At 29.8% G+C, this 15,633-nt stretch overlaps 1 protein-coding gene across 5 annotated transcripts in view; it reads left to right on the top strand.

The window, feature by feature from the left end:
- LOC105211014 (protein furry) overlaps positions 1 to 15,633 on the top strand; it is a 185,897-nt gene that overhangs the window by 80,342 nt on the left and 89,922 nt on the right. For 3 of the 5 annotated variants that reach the window (XM_029039492.2, XM_011182251.3, XM_011182253.3), the window contains exons 8-16: positions 27 to 240; positions 302 to 484; positions 2,773 to 2,916; positions 7,925 to 8,092; positions 8,599 to 8,748; positions 11,091 to 11,260; positions 11,325 to 11,479; positions 11,869 to 11,979; positions 12,114 to 12,268. In XM_029039492.2, the coding sequence (XP_028895325.2) occupies positions 27 to 240; positions 302 to 484; positions 2,773 to 2,916; positions 7,925 to 8,092; positions 8,599 to 8,748; positions 11,091 to 11,260; positions 11,325 to 11,479; positions 11,869 to 11,979; positions 12,114 to 12,268 (1,450 nt within the window). The remainder of the gene's footprint in view (positions 1 to 26; positions 241 to 301; positions 485 to 2,772; positions 2,917 to 7,924; positions 8,093 to 8,598; positions 8,749 to 11,090; positions 11,261 to 11,324; positions 11,480 to 11,868; positions 11,980 to 12,113; positions 12,269 to 15,633) is intronic. The other 2 variants (XM_011182255.3, XM_011182256.3) reach the window with 1 other exon arrangement.

Raw genomic sequence — 15,633 nt, forward strand, 5'->3', positions numbered from 1 at the left:
TATAATTAACCTCAAAATTATTTTAGTCTCGCTAGACACCTCCAAGTCATCCACATCGACGCTGAATTTGTCGCAGAGTAGCACAATACATCAGCAACAATCATTTGATCCCTGGTCTATGGTGTTGTTTGGTTTCCTGGAACGCAATCGCATACTACAACAGTGTCCTTCGGCTGTCGCGCAGGCTTGGCCCATATGTTACTCACGCGTCACTACGCTCTACAGCGTCATCGACCCAACGTGAGTGGTCTCGTACTACAATGAATTTTTAATTTCTATGACTTATAATTTTTTCTTGCAGTCCCGTTAGTGATAATCGCGCTTCCTTGCTGCGCAGCTCGGCGCCCACCAAGAAAATGCCCACCGAAAGTCAAAAGGATCTATATTTGAAATTGTGGCGCAATCAAGTGGGTTGCGCTATGCGTCTGGTGCCGCAAATACCGAGCGTTGCCGTGCGTTGTGCCTCGCCCGATTTGAGTTTGAGGTATGTTGTTTGTGTGTCATTTCTGTGGATGTGTGTGATTGCGTGTGCGACTTTTTAACCTTATTTTAGCATACTTCTAACGGACTACTCATAACATAAGCAGCTGTTTGTCGTTCGCTCTTTGCGTTTTTGTTTATTGATTTTTGATTTTTCAATGCATATTATTTTAGTTTTCGTATATTTTTTCGTAAATAATATTCTTCTCTATGGTCATAGTACATACAAACGTTATTTTTCTTTCAATATTCTATTAATAACACGTACAAACATGTCCTCCACATCGTCACTATAACATTAATGCACGTATACTTGTAGTCGGTTTGTGAGTTTTTGTTTATTTTGTAAAATTTTTATCCAAAATATTTTTGTTTAATTTAAAGCACAACTTATTAGACACTGCACACAATTTATTATTCCGCATTATGCAATAATTGGCTCAATATCTACGTATTTGTGAATCTACAGGGTGCGTCATCATTTTTATTTCATTGTCATGCCAACACACGTGTTAGGTACCAATATCCATCACTATTAGGTTCCATTATTTTTTGTTCGAGCTGATGATTTTGACACTTTCGGATGAATTTCGAATTTTCGAATTCGAAGATAGTAAGATATCCATTGTAACAGTTTCCATTAACTTTTGTGTGAAAATAATAACTCAATGATGCTTTTGACGTTTTCGAATGAATTTCGAATTTTCGAACTCAAATTCGAATATAATAAGACATCCATCGCTATCAATTTCCATTAAATTGTGTGCGAAAATAATGACTCAAAGATGGTTTTGAGGTTTTCGAAGATAATAAGACATCCATTGCTATCAATTTTCATTAAATTGTGTGCAAAAATAACTCAATGATGCTTTTGACGTTTTCAAATTAATTTCGAATTTTCCATTAACTTTCGTGTGAAAATAATGACTCAATGATGCTTTTGACGTTTTCGAATGAATTTAAAATTTTCGAACTCGATTTCGAAGAAAGTAAGACATCCATTGCTATCAATTTTAATTAAATTGTGTGCGAATATACCGACTCAAAGATGGTTTTGACGTTTTCGAAGATAATAAGACATCCATCGCTATCAATTTCCATTAAATTGTGTGCAAAAATAACAACTCAATGATGCTTTTGACATTTTCAAATTAATTTCGAATTTTCCATTAAATTTTGTGTGAAAATAATCACTTAATGATGTTTTTAACGTTTTCGAATGAATTTCGAATTTTCGAACTCGAATTCGAAGATAATAAGACATCCATAAACTTTTGTGAAAAAATAATCACTCAATGCTGTTTAACGTTTTCGAATGAATTTCGAAATTTCGAACTCGAATTCGAAGTTAGTGCGAAATGGTCCTATTCGCTTTTAAAACCGTATGAAAGTGTGGATTCGAAAACACGTGTCTAAATTTCAATATTTACTACTGAAAACAAAAGATTGACTCCCTGTATGTACATATTGTAGCTGTGTTAAGCTGTAACTATCATTAAAAAAAAGTCGCGAGGCTTATGAAAGCACTAATTTACATGACTTCAGTTTATCTCATATCAAAAGTTTTTCGAAAGTCTTAATTTTTTTCGGTTCTATATGTACTCAGTGTTTCTTTATGTTTTTTACGAAAATTACTTATATAATAGTCATTCATCTTTAACAAGCTTATTCAATTCTCTTCTCTAACTAAAATCTATATTTGTTTCTATGCATGTTTTCAAATTTTATTTTACGTGCCATCTGTTGCCATAATAATTAGTTGATTATACATATATACATACATACATATATATTTATGTAAATTTATTGCACGCAACAATAATCTACTATTTGTACACATACACACATACACTCTCACTCTGTGTTGGTATTTTGTAATGTAAGGTATAAGTAACTACTAATATTACTCTTTAAGTTCGCTTTTCTAACTCACTCGCCCATAAATATATATGTATAAATATATTATATAAAAATATAGTAGTATACGTATGTCAATGTAGACACATAGTATAAACCGCCATTGTCGCCATTCTCACCAAATAAAAAATTAATGAAAAAAGTACGCGTACAATGTGATGCCAGCATTATACACCACATCAAAACATACGTCATATAACCAGTGATTCCCTATCATTTTGACGAAATGTCTCGGCATTTCATCATATTTTCCTTTTGTTTGTAACGAACACGAACGTTTTGTGGCATTCAACAAACTCTCATACATACGTACATACATACGTTTTATGGCGTTGCTCAACTCAATACCAATACTCAATTCATTAATAATTTTAGTCTACAAGATCAATCGGACTCACGGTCACTATCCGATTCTTTGGATAATATACCATCGAATGTGTTTGGACCCGAGGGGATTGTGACACGCTTTACGCTGCCGCTCTCATATGGCCGTAAGGAGGCACGACAGAAACGACTTGGGTAAAATACATATACATATGTGCACATACATACATACAAAAGTGAAAACAAAAAATGCAAGAAACAAAAAAAATTTCAAGAAACAAAAATATTAGCAAGCAACAAACTATATTTTAGAACTTTTGGTGTGACTTTAGTTGCTTGGGTTGTGTGTGTATGTATTCCAAATTGTTTGGCTTAGTTCATGCTTTTGGCGCGCTATTGTTATTGTTATTGTAGCATTGGAGGTATTAGTTAGCTGTATGTATAAATTATTGTAATAAAATTTTGAAAATGACATAGTTTTTGCAGTATGATATGGTGTCCCTCAGCAGTCCTTAAGTTATAAATTAGTAGTATCAGTTATATTTCGCTTAATATGTATTCGTATGTATGTGTGTGTTAAGGAATACAGTTTTTTTGATTGCGAATGCACTTTTTGTTAGTTTGTCTCGTATTTTATATTATTTTTCGAAAGCAGATGCTCTTCATTTCCATTGCTTTGGTATCATCGGTTATGGACCGGTTATCAGCACCCAAGTTTAATATCGGGTGAAAAACAGTGTATTGTCCTATCGTATTTTTTATCGAAATCTGAGTGCGAAGAAGCCATAAAATGTATTGCATGTACATAATTTCTTTACTGAAAAAAATCGTGTTCGTTAAATTTTTTTTTTTTGTCTTGGTGGACAATTTATTGCTTTGAGCTGGGGTGATACGATATCTTCAAAATTATCACCACCAAAAATTTGGGTATTTTAAAACTCAGCTACAAATTTTTCATGAATAGTGGCATAGCAGAAAGTCGAAAAATACTGGACCCCTTATAACATCTATCATATAAGCTTGACGAAAAAGTTTTATGTACCTATGAATTAAGGGGTTATATACAGTTAGAATTTTCAAAAAATCGATTTTTTTTTATTTCATTTTCTTAATGTACATATATTTAAGAATACACACAGAAAATTTCATATCGTTCCGGTTAATATTTTCAAAGTTACAAGCAAATGAAAAATTGGAAAAGGCGTTCCAGAGTGCTTGGAAGTACAAGGTCCAAACTTTAAACGCGTTTTTTTTTCAAAATGGTGTTTTCAAAGTCGGTGACCAACATTACTCGAAAACGGCTAGACCGATTAATCCCAAATTTTAACATGACCTTCTAAATATATTTTTTAGTAATTAATCGAAGATTTTTTCTCTCCGATAAATATTGTTTTTTTTTTTTTTTTGATAAACAATTTAAGGCCGAAATTTCGGTGAAAAATCGATTTTTTTTTTTTTGAGAAACCACCATTTGGTCAAAAAATTTTATTTTGCTTATTCCTTCGATTAATTACTAGATTTAACATTATTTTAACGAAATCTGTTTGGTTTTTTAATATCGGATGATCCAGTTCCGAGATATAGTGGTCACCGCAAAACGTCTTTTTTGAGAGGAGCTCCTGGAGATCAGCCGTAGCTCTTTTTCAAATAAATATTTTTACTAGTACTAAGTCTTAAAATACAGTTAAAAGATACCATAATATGTGTATAAATTTTTGGATCAATAAATTAAAAAGTTTTCTCAGAAAAAATTCTGGAAAATTCACTTTTTTTCGGCCGTCTAACTGTATATAACCCCTTAAGAAGAAAACTTAGATTATATCTATATTTTGGATAGCTACCTAATATCTTGTAAATAATAATATTTTTTTTTTAAGTCCTTTTTCGAACTTCGAATTCATATATTTCGATTTTTGAGGCTAAATTCGAAAATCGAAGAATACACTTTTTTTTACTTATGACTCAATCACACGGAAAAAACTAGTTTGGTTCAATACCCAGTCGAGTGTTACAGTGTTATTATTGAAATCATTAGTTAAATTACAGTCTGAGAAATTAAACTGAGAAATTCAAGAACAGTGGTCCTCAAGGGGTTAGGGATAGTCAGAGAGATGAAAAAATTAGATTTTTCAGTAAATTTGTTTGCTGTTAAATCATGTTATTTTACAAATGTAATAATATGGGATTATAAAATCAATCGGATAAGAAAAATTGGTTTTATAAATAGATAATCCTGGGCCGGAGCGAAGTTTTTTTCTTTTTTTTTCAAAAAATAACAAAAGTGTCCGAGCGTTCTTTGTTATTTGTCGAATAACTCGAAAAGTGATTATCGGATCAACTTTTTTTCAAATTTTCAGAGAATATTTTTAAAATATTACACTTAACGAAAATGCAAAAATTTTTTTTTTGAAAATCTTGACTACCGCTAACTTCTTAAAACAGAACTCTTATTACTCTCAAGTATATAATTCCGCAATTTCGAAAGTCTGACAAATTTTGTTAAAGTCTTCGATATTCGGTAATAATATTGACCTTTAGACAAAAATAAAATATAATGAAGAATGTATACGAGTTTTTTTGGTTTTACAAAATTTTATTTAGTAATTTTTCAATTTCGAATTTTCGATATTCTTATTTTCGACTTATTAAATTTGTTTCTAGTTAATTTTATTTTAAAATTTTCTCCATGTGATCTATTTGATTCGATTTATTTATCGATATATTTATAAAAGTACATTTGTTTAGAAAAAAATTTTTTTTTAAATTGAAAATAAAGTTTCCTGATCCAATTATAATCATTTAAAGGTGTGTATCGATCGTATGAGAAATTAAATATCATTAAACAATTTCAAGGTCAATGGTTTATACGGAAATGTCTTTCTCAATTTGTATTACTCATATGTATGCAAAAGAGCTCTGATTCGTCTGGAATCATAAAATAAAAAAAATAAAATAATTTAAGCATGTATTAAAATAATACTAAAATGTAAGGAAAATCTTAGTTCGGTTGCAACCGAACACTTTATACTTTCGCAATTTATTGATGCCATTTTTTTATTAATATGTATAACGCACAATTTGACCCATATATTCGGCAATAATGAAAGCCATCTTCTATAGTATATGAGGGCTGAGGTAATTCCTGAACCGATTTCATTCAATTTCACCACCAAGGTACACTATATCCAATACTATACGCTCACTTAATTTTGTTAAGATATCTCACATATTAACCGATTTATAAGGTATTAAGTCCATCGTATTTTTGAAAAACATATAATGAGGTGTATGGGAGCTAGAAGATGTGGCCCGATTTTAACAATTCTAGTTACAGAAGGCACACTATTAGAAAAGAAAGATTTCCTCTGAATTGAAAAAAATTAAAATATCCTAGAGATTTACCGTTATTTTTGGTAAAAATTTCCTTGGCCACTAAGTTCTTCATTATCGCTATCCGGGGCATGGAAAAGTTATAGTCCGATTTCGACAATTTTTCCACAATGTCACAGCTCAAATATTGTATGTGTGTAAAGTTTTATTCCGCTATCTTAAATTGGTTCCCGAAGTATACAGAGGTAGTCAAAATTATTTACACATCGGACGTTTTTTTACAAGTTTCACACAAAAAGCTTTCGCTTGTTGTTGTTGTTGTCGCAGGGTAACAAAATGCTATGTTGTTGTAAACCTTGATCTATTCCCGAGCAAATGAAGTCGGTTTGGCAAGAATAGCTAGAAATATGGCGGAGAAATAAGCAAATGAACTGAAGACTCGGAGTAGTCAAAAGTATTTACACACGGCGATTTAGCCTTTATCCTTGGATTTGGTTTGAGCAAATTCGGGTCTTTAATTGTTTCTTTGAAATCCTTCGATTAATTACTAAAAAATAAAAGAAGCTTGTGTAAAAATTTCAGACCGATCGGTTCAGCAGTTTCTGAGAAATCTTGCTCATCGACTTTGAAAACACCGTTTCGAGAAAAACGAGTTTAAAGGTTTGTCCCCTACTGCGAGATCCCTCGGCGCGCCTTCACTAATGTGTCTATAACTTCGAAAATATTCGTCAAATCGACTTGAAATTTTGTGTGTATATACTCAGATATATATATATATATATATTGAGAAAACTAAAAAAAATTGATTTTTTGAAAATCCTAACTGTATATAACTCCTTAAAATGTAATATTGCAATATGGAAAGATGTAAAATGAAGAATGTGGGTATGATTGTCACCAAAAGCTCTACAAACACCAGCAACTATGATGTTGCCAGAGTTGTGAAATACCTTCAAGAAAATTTTAAGAGAGTTCAGTGTTCTTTTGGCATTTAATTTTTGTCTCAACGAAAATTTTATTTTACTTTCTCTGCTATTACATGACTTTATGCTATGCTTAGGTCTATATATTATTTTAAATTTTTTTTTGACATTATTTTCTTAATATGTATATATACTATTATTTATATACAACTTATGCTGTAGTACAGTAGTGCGCTTTTAATCTTTATTCTGTATATTAGTGTAATTTTAAGCTTTGATATTAGCATGCTGTAATATGGTAGTGTAAAACCTTTTCTTATTTTCTTAAATGTAGTTCCGTAGTACTAGTAGTAACAAAATTTTTGACATTGCTTAAACACAATCACAGCCTCTTATTTATTTCTGCTAACTAATAATTGCACTTGTTTCCAATATTTTTAGTTTTTTCCTTCTCTCTACTTATTTAAGTTTTTGCCTAATGATTGCGTTCAAATTAAAAGCTTTTCTTTTACAACAACAGCAAAAACAATGTACAATGCATCGAGTAGTTGCAAGAATGAATTAAAAAATTGAAAAAAAAAAAAATGTGTTCGAATCGCCAACTTCGTGTTATTTGGTTTACAGTATTTGTGTTTGCCTTGAGTTTCGTTGAATTCGCTCGCTGCCTTCTAGTTCAGTTTGAGTTTGAGTTTGTTTAGTGGTTTTCTCCCCCCGCGGTTTGCGCAAATTAGACTGAATTTTTGCATTGAAGGATTATGAGTTTGAAAAATTAATGATTTTTTTTAGAGACTAAAAATATTATGTGGAAATTTAAATAAAAAAATTAAATTACAAAAACAATAATAATACATCATTATACACATTTAATATTCATACACCAGCATATGTTGTCTTAAAAAGCATTTTTTAATAACCGTCTTTCTGTTTTTCCTGCATACGCGCTTTTTTAGCTCATCGCCCGATTCTCTGAATGCTGATCGCAGTGATAAATCCGTTATGGGTTCGGCATCGCCGCAAGCACTCTATAAGCTGGTGGTGCCACTGCTGCGCTGTGAGGTGGTGGAAGTGCGTGATGCGGCCGTAAATGCACTTGGCATGATTAATCATGAAGCCCTGAAGTAAGTGAAATGCAAAATGTGAATTTAATAAGCTTTGTAGACAGGTGTAATGGGTGTGTGTGTGTGTGGGAAATACGAAAACGTGCATGTGTTTTTCAAATATATAATAACATACATAAGTACATACCTATTTACAGGGCCTCAAGCACTTTAACGCTAAAAAGACACAACTCGACATAATAACTTTTCGAAAATAAACATTTTATGCCACATACGCATTGGTATGCTCTCCTGTTATGTCTTCATATAAAAACTATTTCGACTTCTAACACTCAACACGTTGTCGCGCCTACTTTATTCTATAAAAACGTATTTTTTTAACTCAAATGTCAGCTAAGTGTTCGAAGCAAATGCGTGTAGGCATGCATAAGAGACAATACGCGACGTGCCGACTGTTTCGCTCCTTTTTTAACCTGCATTTCCTCATAAGTACATTTTTATGTTTGTTTGTTTGTATATTTCCATGCGTGTACACAGGCTTAACATTTATTTTTTAATTTTCGCAGGGATTTGATGGAGGAGCTTGTGGTGTATATACGCGAAGCTGTCGACCGCAAGCAGGAGAACATGCGCCGTCGGCGTCGTCGCGATGCTTTACGCTTACAGCTTGTACGTGTTTTGGAGAAAATTGCGGAAAATGGCACATTTGGTGTTAGGTAAGTGAGATGTTAAACATAAGTGGCGGGGAAAAACGGAAAATAAATTGCCACAAAGGCGATGGTGGATGAAATTGTTATTAAAAAAAATTAAATATTTTGAAATTTGAACTTATTTGCAGCAATTATGAAAATCGAATAGCGTGTGATTATTTTCGAAATACGTAATACTCATATTCAATTCCTACTATTGAGACAAAATGAACCCAATTTTATAATATACTCACCTCATATTGTTGCCAATATTTTTAAAATTTATCAAGGCAAAAGTTGAGAATTTCGAAAATTTTCGAACATTATTTTCGAATATATTTTTGCAGTTTTTTCAAACATTATTTTCGAATATATTTTGCAGTTTTTTCGAACATTATTTTCGAATAAATTTTTGTAGTTTTTTCAAACATTATTTTCGAATATATTTTTGCAGTTCTATCGAACTTTATTTTCGAATATATTTCTGCACGAAAACGAAAAATAAATTGCCACAAAGGTGATGGTAGATGAAATTGTTATTAAAAAAAATTAAATATTTTGAAATTTGAACTTATTTGCAGCAATTATGAAAATCGAATAGCGTGTGATTATTTTCGAAATACGTAATAATCATATTCAATTCCTACTATTGAGACAAAATGAACCCAATTTTATAATATACTCACCTCATATTGTTGCCAATATTTTTAAAATTTATCAAGGCAAAAGTTGAGAATTTCGAAAATTTTCGAACATTATTTTCGAATATATTTTTGCAGTTTTTTCAAACATTATTTTAGAATATAGTTTTACAGTTTTTTCAAACATTATTTTCGAATATTTTTTGCAGTTTTTTCGAACATTATTTTCGAATATATTTTTGCAGTTTTTTCAAACATTATTTTCGAATATAGTTTTACAGTTTTTTCAAACATGATTTTCGAATAAATTTTTGTAGTTTTTTCAAACATTATTTTCGAATATATTTTTTCAGTTTTTTCGAACTTTATTTTCGAAAACGAAAAATATATTTCTACAAAGATGTGGTGGATGAAATTATTATTTATTTTGAAAAAAAAAAACAATAATGTGTTTTAAATTTAACTCATTTGAAGCCATTATGAAAATCGAATAGATTGTGATGGTTTTGGAAATATGCAATAATCATACATAACTTCTATCGTTGGAAACAAAATAAACTAAATACAAAATTACAAACTTTTTGTATAATTTCTTAATGCAAAATCTGAATTTCGAAAATTTTCGAACATTATTTTCGGATATATTTTTTCATTGTTTTCGGCATTTTGGTTTAAAATTTTAATTTATAAATTTAAAAAATTGAACAAAAGTTTAATTAACAAATGTTAACAAATTAATAATAAATAAATTTAAATTTAAATAATAAAAACATTTAAATAAAAAAACATACAAATTGAAATTTTAGATATTTAATTTTAACTTCAACTTCATTTTATATTCCAAGTTTAAAATTTTTTTAGGAAACAAAATTTTAAATAGTGGATCTTTAAAACCATTTTCGAAATCCGCTGAAACCTGATTTTATAATTTTGATATATATGATGTTAACTCAATTATTTGATTACTTTTGTTTCTCATAAAAATAATCGAATATTTTATTTTAAACTTATTTTTTATAATATATTTTTTATGCACTATATTTCGAAATTTTTTATCAATTTTTCAAAATTGAATTGATCAAATTGATTATGCATTTCTAATAGTTTTATTTTAAATTATAAACTTTAGATATATTCGAAAATTGTTTTCGAAGTTGTCATTTTGTTAATATTCGAATGAAATTTTCCAAATTAATTTTTTTTATGTAAATTTTTTCGAATTTTTTAAACATCTCTTTCGAATATTCTTCCATACGAAATCAATATTTTCGATAAAATAAGCGGTATTGTTTTTTTGTTTTCATTTTTCAAAAAAAAATTGAACATAATCTTTGGTCTAAACTGAATTTCTATTTTCCAAGCTAAAAACTTTTTTTCGAATATTTATTTTCTAACATCTCCAATTTGATGTGTATTCAGTTAACTGATTTGTTGTGCAATTATATTGCGAATTTTAATTTAAAAAAATTTTAATTTGTTGTAATTTTATTAAATTTTCGAAGTTATGTTCGAAAACACTGATACATAGATTTCGAATGTGATTATTGTGTTAATAAAAAAATATAAAAAAATATTTTATGATAAAAGTTCGGTAAAAAAAATTGGGAGCAAATACGATCGAAAAATATCATACATATAAATATTTATATAAATTTGAAATAATTTTTTTTTAATAAAAATTCTTCAAATTAAAGCTTAAATTCTAATCTGTTACATTTTTTTTTGTAGCCCATGTGTATTGGATCGCGACACAATGTCTCTACATCCAACTTTTGTCGAATATATTGAAGGTGCTATACAATATCTCTTAGCCGAAACGGACAAGGACAACACCAGCATACGCGAAGTAAAAGCGCACTTCTGCAACTTCATACGGAAAATGATTAAGAATTTCTCACGTGAGTTTGTCATCAGTTATTTAAAAAATATATATATTAATTATTTATTAATCTACCGTTACAGTGGAATCTTGTGGCACACTCTTGACACAAGACCTAAAACGCAGTCTCTTCAATTTGTTCGCCAATTGGTGTGGTCCATTTGCCAAGCCATTGGGATTCACGTCGCAGATTGGACAAACGCCAGAGGAGGAGAAGCTGCAGTTTAGTGCACTGCAGGTAAGTTGTTCGTTTGAGAAGGGTGGAAAAATATTTGTGAATAATAATTTTTGAACAAAATTTATAATCAAAAGCTTAGAAAGCAATTTTTGAACTAAACTTTTAATCAAAAGCTCAGAAAAGTTTCAAAAGCTCAGAAAAGCTTTTCAAAAGCCAATATAGTGACTCAAAAAGCTTTTAAAGCCAAAATATTTTTCAAAAATCAAATTTTTATACCTTAAATTTAAATTTTCGTAAAAATATAAATCACCATTTAGATGCCTTAAAGCTTTTCAAGTCTCATGAGCTTAGTGCACATATAATATTTTGCATTGAAGCACTCAAACACTCATACATACAGTATACTTCGCATTTGCTTGGAAATTAATTCTTTTCTATTTTTAATACAGGCACTATCCGCTCTGATCTGCTGCGGTCACATATTCTATGCACCATATCTATCCGATTACGGTATTTTATATGTATGGCTGGATATGTTGCTGACATCCAAAGATGAAAAGGTGAGCATATTCTGTTTTTAAATGAAAAAATATTTAAAGTGAATTAATTTATTGCATGTAAATGAGATTAAGTGCTAAATTTTTATTAAAAAAAATAAATATAATAATTATTAATACAATTTACTTCATTGCAGATTTATCTATTAGCTCGTGATACTGTTGTTTTGCTGCTCGAGTCGAATCCGGACAGTAGTGTGCTGCTCGAATGGGTAATTGATCGTTGCTATAGGTCGAATGCGCGTGTCGCAGATGCCTGTTTCCTCGCTTTGGCTGCTATTTTTAGTGCAAGGTAGGATTTGTATATATATAAATATACATATACATATAATATAGAGTTTGAGTCGATTATTATTATGGAAATTTTTTTATTTAAAAAATTCATAATGAAAAATGTGGAATAAGAATCTTTAAAGAATTAATTAAAAAATAATTTTAAATTTTTTTTCGTTAAAAAAAAATCTATTACTAAATTCAGTGATATTCGAACATATATAATTTCACCAACTTCGAAATAAACAAACTAACTTAACAAATAATGCAGTTATTACAAAAATAATAAACACTAATTAGACTTTAAATGCCTTTTCTTTGTGCAGACCATTAAAAGTGAAATTAGAAGTAGACCTCTCAGTCTCGCAGTCTCGTTTGTCATTCGCTAGCACTCGGAAGATCCACAATTGCTTTTAACGAGTTTATTATGTGCGCTAATTTCCTTCACGTTTATAAGCGCTATTATTTTGTTGAGCATTTTTGCAAACACGGCAGTCGTAAGGCACAGAACAGCTGCAATTATGTCTGCCTCGCGTGTCATTTCCTATTAACAATGTTATTGCTTCCTCGTACTCATGCCACTGCAATATTTCTTACCTTTACTGCCGTGTTAATGGCTACCTGTTCGCGGTTGTGATTTAAAATGTACTGTTATTTATGGCATTTCAGCACAAAAGATGAGCAAGAAATTTAATTTTTGATATTTTTAGTATATATTTTTTTTAATATTACTTAATATTTAAATATTTCTTAAATTTTTTTAAATTTTGTATAAATATTTTATATTATTTTTTGGTATTGTACATTATATATTTCCAAACGACTTTCATGTCAAGTAGCACATATTTTGGTAAATTGTGACGTCCATGGCTCATGTTCGGTAACATCTAGTTTTTACACACGCTTGCGGTGAGCACGATAAATCAAAAACAGCTTATCTGAAATACATGAACGAACAAAAAACTGTTAGTTTGTTCGTGAACCGACAGGTTTGCTTAATAAAATTATAAACGAAAATTTCGTACACTTTTTCAAAAATGTCGATTTTTGATATTCTCAAAATTTAGTTTTCCAAATAAAAAAAGTATTAAATTTTCCAAATTAAATTTCCTTCGTTCACGAACTAGTGATTGTTAATATAAACAACACCTGAAATTTTCTGAACAATCGGTAAAATGGATTTCGAGAAATCATGCTCACCGTTAAGGCAGTTTTCAAAAAGTAGAATTTAGAGATAATCAAAGCTCAAAGAGCCTTACAGACGTAGCGTGCTATAAAGAGTTCAAATTTTATATTTTCTGCTGAAAATAGTTTAAAATTCCAATGTTGGAAAGTCTATATTTTTCGAACAAAAATTCAGTTTTTAAAATTTTCGAAATATTTTTTTTTATATTCTATTTTTCCCCCAATTACATTTCTATCTCTATTCTTTTAATATATTTGTAATCATATTTTTTCAATACTTTGCTTAAAAATTTATATTAAAATATTATGATATTATTTTCTATTAAAATTTTTATTTTATTTTTTCCATCAATTAAATTTTTGTTTTTATTCTTTTTATGTATTTTCCAATACTATTTAATTAAATTTCAAATGTCAATATATTTCGAACTTGAATTTAGTTTTTGAGATTTTCGAAATATTTTTTTTATTTTTTCTAGTTTTTATATTATCTGAAATTAATTTTTTTTAAGTATTTTTATACTCTCGCAACTAAAGTTGCTAAAGAGAGTATTATAGTTTTGTTCACATAACGGTTGTTTGTAACACCCAAAATTAAACGAGTTAGATATAGGGTTATATATACCAAAGTGATCAGGGTGAAGAGTGGAGTTCAAATCCGAATGTCTGTCTGTCCGTCCGTCCGTCCGTCTGTGCAAGCTGTAACTTGAGTAAAAATTAAGATATCTTGATGAAACTTGGCACACTTATTTCTTGGCACCATGGGAAGGTTGCTTTCGAATGAGCAAAATCGGTCCACTGCCACGCTCACAAAATGGCGAAAACCGAAAACACATAAAGTGCCATAACTAAGCCATAAACAAAGCTATGGAAATAAAATTTGGTATGAAGGATCGTATTATGAAGGGGCATATTTGGATGTAATTTTTTTGGGGAAGTGGCCGCGGCCTCGCCCCCTACTAAGTTCTTTGTACATATCTCGCAAACCAATAGAGCTATACAAACCAAACTTTTTGCAGTCGTTTTTTTTAGCCACTTCCTAATACAGTCCAAAAATGAAAGAAATCGGATCATAACCACGCCCACCTCCTATACAAAAGTTAGGTTGAAAATTACTAAAAGTGGGTTAACTCACTAACAAAAATGTCAGAAACACTAAATTTCACATAAGAAATGGCAGATGGAAGCTGCACTCAGATTTTTTTACAAAATGGAAAATGGGCGTGGCGTCCCCCACTTATGGTTCAAAAACCATATCTCAGGAACTATTCGACCGATTTCAATGAAACTTGGTTTGTAATAGTTTCCTTACCTCCCAATAATATGTTGTAAAAATTGGCCAAATCGCTTCACAACCACGTCTACTTCCTATATACCAGAACTTTGAAGACGATCTGAATCGTTTACATTACAATATATAAAGTAAGCACTAGTGAATATATCGGTGCAGAACTTTGCACAAATACTACGTTTTTAGTGTGGTAGCACCATTCTAAAAATCGCCAAAATCGTACCATATGTTTTCAAGGCCCTATACATGAGGACCTCTGTGCTTCTAACCTAATATTAGGGTTTCCAACTTTCAAGGGACTTTATACAATATATATGACGAATATGTGGGTCAAATTGTGTATTATATAATATAAATAAAGTTAAATAAATAAATTGCGAGAGTATAAAATGTTCGGTTACTCCCGAACTTAGCCCTTCCTTACTTGTTTATTTTATTTTTTTTTTTAAATTAAATTTTTTATTTTAATATTTTTTTTTTCATATTACCTGAGGTACATACATATATTTAAATTTTGCGCAAATTTAAATTTGAAAGTATTTCATATTATTTTTAATATTTTTTTATTTATTTATTTTTTTTTTATTTTTTTTTTATTTTTTTTTATTAATTCTTTGCGACATTTAGAACCAAAAGTTTATATTTTCTGCTAAAAAATAGTCTTTAATTTGTATATGCAACATTCCCAATTCGATTAGACCGGGGCTTTAATATACCGGCATTATACATTTTGAATTATACATTAATATACGACTTAAAATTTTGAAAATAAATAACTAAACAATACTAACCCTAACCCATCTCAACATAATAAAATTCTAATCAAATTTGTACTAATAATTAATAATATTATAGATCCTTAAAGTCAATATTTTTCGAACTTGAAAATAATTTTCGATTTTTCGAAA

Source organism: Zeugodacus cucurbitae, chromosome 4 (genome assembly GCF_028554725.1).
Source record: "Zeugodacus cucurbitae isolate PBARC_wt_2022May chromosome 4, idZeuCucr1.2, whole genome shotgun sequence".
Taxonomy (NCBI): domain Eukaryota; kingdom Metazoa; phylum Arthropoda; class Insecta; order Diptera; family Tephritidae; genus Zeugodacus; species Zeugodacus cucurbitae.